We start from the raw sequence: 6216 nt of genomic DNA, 5'->3' as shown, positions 1-6216 counted from the left end.
TTTCCCTTTCCTTTTTTTCCCTTTAGTTGAATTGTTTAATTAATAATAATATTTCCTTAATAATATTTTTTCTCTTCAATTAAATTATCCTTATCTCAACCCGTGAGTTGTTCTTTCCTTTACTTCTTCCCCTCCTCATCTGAGGAGGGGGAGTGAGAGAGCCGTTGTGGAGTTCAGCTGCCTAGCACAGTAAAACCACCACACTGGCTATGGCTGGAGGCAGGACAAAGCACAGGTATCTCCCAGGCCCTTCTCAGGGACAGGCTGAAATCATAAGGCTGCAGAGCAAGGGACCTCAACCAGCACCATCATAAATAAATAAATAAAGGTGAGACACCTAATTCTAATGGAGAAATACAAATTAAATATGGTGTGACATCCACTAAGTGATGTGCAAGCAGTAGTTACCTCCTTGCAAGACCAGGGCCCCTCGCTATGGGGTAGCCAGCCCAGGCACAACGCTGTGAGCAGCATCCACCTGGCCAAGGCACCAAATACTGGCATGGCCTTTCATTAACACTGTCCAACAACCAGTGGGCAGGCAAGGACCCCCACCCCACCCCAAGAACATGGCAAGGCAGGGGTGGGCTGGCATTGCCTCTTCCAAGGAGCCCAGGACCCCCAGAAGCCCCTTGTGCTTGTGCACAACACTTGCCCTCAACCCCATGCCACAGGGAGCATTCCCCCCCCTCCCCCCATACCCATCTCCCCTGCTCCCTCTGGGAGCACCCCCATCTCCCCTGCTCCCTCTGGGGACCCCATGGCCCCCACCTCCAAATAGCATCCCATCCCTAGCCCTGTCAGGGACCCTGCCCTCACCCCCTCCTCTCCCAGCCCCCTCCACCAAGCATCCCAGGGCATCCGAGGCACTGGCGCCCTGCTTAGTGTGGAGGGCACGGGGGCACCCCTGCAGCACCCAGCTCTGCACAGGGTGTCACTACCCAACCTTGACCTACATCACACTGAACATCCACATGCCTTCCTCATGACCCCACACACCTTCACTCTGCACACACACGCACCCCTTCCCCTCCCATAGCTGTGGCCAGGCAGCATGGCAGTGCGTGGTGCTCCCACTCCGTAGCTGCCGACACCAGGGGTTCTGGAGGCCATACTGCCACCCCTGGCAGGGGATGGCCAGCATCCTGCACCCTCTAGTGTGAAACTGAGCCAGTGCCGCGCTGGCAGGGACTTCTTGGATCCCTGCTATGTACAAGCCCACCACTTACAGGTGCTGGAGGTGGCATGGGGTGGAAGGGGCTCAGATGGTCCCTGGTGTGGCTGCATGCACGCCGATGCCTGACAATATGAGGTGCAGCTCACAGAATGCCCCATGGCTGGTTTGGCCTTTGGTAGCTGCATGAGGAAGAGCAAGAAGGAACCACCTATGGTTACTGTATTCTGTAATGGCAAGAAAGGTAAGAAACTAGCAAGAAGCTGTCTGTTCCTCTGGCAGGGTGGGCATCCCCAGAGGAGCCTCAGCAGCCCACAGTACTGTGCTTGGCCTCCCAGCCATGTCAATAGTCCTCATCCTCCAGATGGGTGATGTACATGATGGGCACCAGTCCCTTCTTGGAGCCGAGGCTGCACTGCAGCCAGTCACCATCCACCTTGGAGATGACCTGCAGGATGTCCCCTTTGTTGAAGCTCAGCTGTCCTGCCTCAGTGGCAATGTGATGGCAAAGAGCTTTCACCTCACTGTGGGCAGAGGAAGGGGAGAAAGAGTTAGATCACCACAGGATGCTCACACCACTGAAGCCCAGGGACCACCAGGGGGGAAGAAACCCCTCCTGCCACAACAGCCAGACCCATGTGAACTCCATCCCACCATGTCCCCAGCCCCTGTGGGACAGTCACATGCCACTGCTCACCAGGGAGGGTTGGGACACAGCCCCCGGGCTGGCCATGGCACAGGTGACACTTCAGGTGGCTCTGTCCAGGGGGGCTCTGGCTCAGGGGCTGATTCTCGCCACATGCTTGCCCCAACTTTCTGGGCCAACAACTGGAACACGGACTTGTTCAGGCTCAGCCAGCCGGAGGGCAACCTGCAAGAAGGAGAGAGAAGCAGGTCGTGGTGGGGAAGGCAATCTCTCATGGCAAGGTCATGCCCTAGAGGTCTGGATCACGCACAACATGCACTGAAGTCCCCAGACTGTTTCCTTTCCAAGGGACCCAGCATTCTCCAGACACAAAGACCTCCCAATTCACCTCTGCTGTACAACCACAGTATAGTTCAGAGGTAGGCTATTGGCCTGACTCCCACCCACACTGCTGCGGCTCCAGCTAAACCAGCCCCTCCAGCCCTAAGCCACCCATGTCCCTACCTGTTGTGTTGCCTGGGCTCTTTTTGCACCTTTCTGGACCCAAATAAGTGTCCCCACTTGATGGGCTGGCTGCTCTCTGACACACTGGTGCTGCTTTCCTCTTGGAGGGCTGCTGCTGCTCCCAAACTTTGCTGAATCCCAGTCTCCTTCTCCTTGCTGTGCTTCAGCTCTGTAACCACTGAGTCTGGGGGGCTGCCCATCCAGAAGAGCCAGCTCCGCTCCTTGACCTCTTCACCGGCTGGTACCTGCTGGGGCTTTTCCAGGGGCTCTTCTACAACTCCAGGACTTGGCCTGCTGGTGGCCTTGGGCTTCTCCTCCAAGATGCCTTCAGCAATGGGGCAGGCTTCTGCACCCTCCACCACGCCTTCACGTGGAGGTGGTGTCCTGTGGGTTTCAGCTGGCCTGGGGACAGCACTCAAGGCCTTCTTCTTCTTTTCATAACGGATGAGCTTCAAGCCTTCTGTCGAGCCCTCAATGTAAATCTGAGAGCTCTGCATGAGCTGGTACCACCAGCTCGCCTGCTTATCTTTCTTCCCCTCACACGTGCTCTCTTGCACCTTCCTCCGCTCTTCCTCCCTGTCCCCATCTCCAGAGGAGGCCCCCACTCCCTTGACCCTCTTACTTGCAGCTCGTTCAGGACTGTGGCCTGGTGACATGCCACCATCTCTGCCACCCACTTTGCATGCTTCAGGGGCAGTGCTGCAGCCATCGGGATCCTCGCTGCTGCCCCGTGTCCGCATCAGCTGCAGGGTGGAGTGTGCGGAAAGCATCAGGTCCTGCTTCACACATAGCAGCTCCTTTTGCTGCTGCTGCTCTTTACCCATCTGCATCAGGTGGTGCTCAAAAAGGAGGTCTAGGTTGAAGGGCAGCAGGGATAGAGGCTGGAGAAGGAGCAGGAGCTCCTCGAAAAGAGGCTGGCACGTGCTATGAGACAGGCACAAGAAGCCCACCGGCTGGTAGTGTGCCAGGATGATATCTGTAGGGCAAGAGGCATTGGTTAGATGAGAGGCCCTTGCCACCTTTGCCAAGCCACCAATAAGCTACTGGGGAAAGGAGTTGAGCAGTGGTTTCTGGTCACAGCTGTGGCTGCAGTGTGAGGCTCAACACTGGGCAAACTGCCCCAGATCCTGCTTCCTGCAGCCACCACCTGCCTGTCAGATTACCCACTGGAACAACCTCTGTCACAAATGCCATGGGAGCAGGGTGCAAACAAAAAGCATCAGAGAGGGTTGCCACACATTAAGATTCTCTTTTCCAGCCCCCTGGATATGAACAAGGAGCTGCAGATCTGAGCCAATACCAGTGCCCTACAGGGAGAGGTGTCAGGGACAGCAGAATGCAGCCTTTCCAAGGATCTGTCTGGGTTGCACCATGGATCCTAACAGAAAATAGAATAGTATTTCTACCTGCAGCATTCATCCTACGCTTCCTTTGGCCACTTCTGCACTGCCCTGCCACTACCTTTGTTTTCAGATGTCACTCACAGGGACAGAGTTTGGCATAGGCTCTGTGCCCATTTGTCTGCAGTGAGTTAACAAACTTCAAACTTATACTTGCACTTTATCTGCAAACCCTATGCCTAGCCTTCAGCCACCTGGCAGCCCCACCTCACACATTCAGTTCTTAATGATGGCTTGAAACAGACTGAAACAGAATATTTGCAATGGTTGTCCTGCTCCAGAAAAACAGGGTGCTTCCTCTTGTTACACTGCTCAGTACAAAGGCAATCTGCTCCAAAGTGCTGACAGCACACATGGACCCAAGCAATGTCTGCTGTCAGCCCCTAAACCTGCTAGAAGATATTGGGCTGGACTTCTTGCAATGCATGGGGCCCTAGACTGAGCATGCACTGAGCCATCAGCACTCAGGGAATCCAGCAGGTCGAGGGTGTCTGCCTCACTGTGCACTTAGCACTTAGGCATGAAGCTTCTAGGCATCAGGCAGCTTGGTTGTTGCTGCTAGGTTATCTACACACTCCAGAAGCACTTCTGGTTGAAAAGAAAAATAACAGATACATCCAGGAAAATCTGCTGTTTGTTTGCCGTAAGGCTTTCCTTTCTAATTCACATGCCTCAAGGGTTTCAGATAAGTGTTCACACTTCCAGTTCTACGAAGCTCTCAGGCACTGGACAGGGGACACAGACATTTGGGGAGGGTTAGATCTGGTCTCCTGAGGGTAGACTGAGGGATTTGTACTGTAGGATATAGCCTTGGCTACCAGCTGCAGCTGGGAAGGGCACAGGTGGGCAGGCTCTCCACAGCTCAGGTGGAGGGAGCTGCATGGAGCTTTGACTTCCACCTCCCTTCCTTTAGCTGAGCGGCCATCCAGCAACATCTACACCAGGAGTGCAATACAGTCTAGCCCTTCAGCTCAGAGCAGAGGGGAGCAGAACAGGCTGAGAGACCACCACGAGACAAATATGGCCCAGAGCTTAGATCTGTGCTGCACAATATGCAGAATTTGGTACTCTCTAGCCCACGGCCTCTTACCTTCATGGTTGTAGAGGTGGTTGAACCAGAACTCCAAGGACTGGATGCTGTAAGAAGGGAATACAGGCAGGGAAGAAGAGAAAAAGCAAAAATCAATTTGCCCCCTTCACCACTCCTATCAGCATGCACTGATCACAGCCACCCAGCCTGTGAAGGATCAAACCTGTTTGCTTTGCAATGTGGCATTGTGCAACTGTAATCCCTAACAGCCGTGCTCACAGGAAGTTTCCACACCACTTAGCTTCTATATAAAGAGCTTAGCTTTGCTGAGAAGTGCTCACATGGAAGAGGCAAATCAACTACAAACATGAAATCACTGCATCAAGTTTGGCCCAAAATATGCTGGCATCCTGTGCCAGCCTGGGTTGGGAGAGCAGGGCATAGCTTGCTCCTAGGGATCCCACAACATTTGGAGACCTTGGGGACTCCATTGCCAGTCTCAAAGGTCTTGCTCACATCTGCAGAGGAACAGGGAAGTACCATTCTAACAGCATTCATCCTGTCACAGGCAGAGACAGAACACCACTGACTTTTTCTGTTTAACACTGAGCATAGTGTTTACACTCTTTATCCAAACTAGAAGGGTCAGCCTTGAGTCCTGGACCAGGGCAATTTCCCTTTCAGAGACTCTCGTGCTGGGATTCACTGCAGCCCTAGGAAGCAGTATCACAGGGATTTTCAGGAGTAATATGTTATGTTGATCCCTATACGAGTCCTGGCAGACAGACTCTTCCCACCTAGTGTTTTGCCAGGATAAGCTGACAGTGTTCTTCAGTGGGCTACAGCCAACCCTTCTCAGACCTGGCCTAGTAGAGGTAGGTTTCGATCCCTCTGGTGTTCCCTGAGGCTCTCAGCTTCTTCCTTCTCTCACTTACAACTGGGAAGCTGCTTCCCAGGTTTCTTAAGTCTTTTCATTGGCAACTGTGCCTGCTTGCACTCAAGGAGCAGCACCTTCTGCCAGCCTGGAAAATGACATGCAGTCAGCCCAGGGAGCCTGCTTACTTGATAAGGCCAAAGATGAATGCATTGAACCTCATGTCGTGTTTGGTGAGCTCCGTGTACTGGCTGATCTTGCTATAGAGGCTGTGCAGCAGCTTGGTAGAGGGACCTGTCAAGAGAAGTGAAATGCTGGGATTAGTTGTGGTCAGCAAAGTCAAAACAGCACCACAGGAAGCAGCCTTCAGGCAAAGCCAGAAGATGTCTGAGCTCTCATGCCTCCCGCTCTACTCTGCACTGGTGCAGCCTCACCTGGAATACTGTGTGCAGTTCTGGGCACCACAGTACAAAAAGGATGTAAAACTGTTAGAGAGTTGTGATGGTTTCGCTCGGGTGGGTGACCGAGCTCCACCACAACCGCTCTCTCACTCCCCCTCCTCAAAGAGGAACAGGGAGAAAATACGAT

General features: G+C 53.5%; 2 protein-coding genes across 2 annotated transcripts; both read right to left on the bottom strand.

Moving 5' to 3' along the window:
• Positions 1-844: 844 nt before the first annotated feature.
• Positions 845-2188, bottom strand: LOC118159084 (iporin-like). Its single transcript, XM_035313719.1, has 2 exons — positions 1872-2188; positions 845-1698 (listed from the first exon to the last, which is right to left on the bottom strand). The coding sequence occupies exons 1-2, from the start codon at positions 2093-2095 to the stop codon at positions 1518-1520; spliced, it is 405 nt and encodes a 134-aa protein (XP_035169610.1). The 5' UTR covers positions 2096-2188; the 3' UTR covers positions 845-1517.
• Positions 2189-2315: 127 nt separating this feature from the next.
• Positions 2316-5992, bottom strand: LOC118159085 (iporin-like; the record flags this gene model as incomplete). Its single annotated transcript, XM_035313720.1, has 3 exons — positions 2316-3300; positions 4815-4861; positions 5817-5992. Coding segments are annotated over 3 exons (1203 nt in total), but the record flags the coding sequence as incomplete, so codon positions are not given.
• Between the last annotated feature and the right edge of the window lie 224 nt (positions 5993-6216).

The sequence above is a fragment of the Oxyura jamaicensis genome, unplaced genomic scaffold (assembly GCF_011077185.1).
Source record: "Oxyura jamaicensis isolate SHBP4307 breed ruddy duck unplaced genomic scaffold, BPBGC_Ojam_1.0 oxyUn_random_OJ66888, whole genome shotgun sequence".
NCBI lineage: Eukaryota > Metazoa > Chordata > Aves > Anseriformes > Anatidae > Oxyura > Oxyura jamaicensis.
Note: the sequence above shows the minus strand (reverse complement) of the source record. Positions and strands in the feature narration are given on the sequence as shown.

Coding starts and splice junctions, on each gene's coding strand:
- LOC118159084 (XM_035313719.1), bottom strand. CDS start 2,095: ATGAGAGATTGCCTTCCCCACCACGACCTGCTTCTCTCTCCTTCTTGC. Junction 1,699..1,871: donor CTGTGTCCCAACCCTCCCTG/GTGAGCAGTGGC, acceptor CTCTGCCCACAG/TGAGGTGAAAGCTCTTTGCC.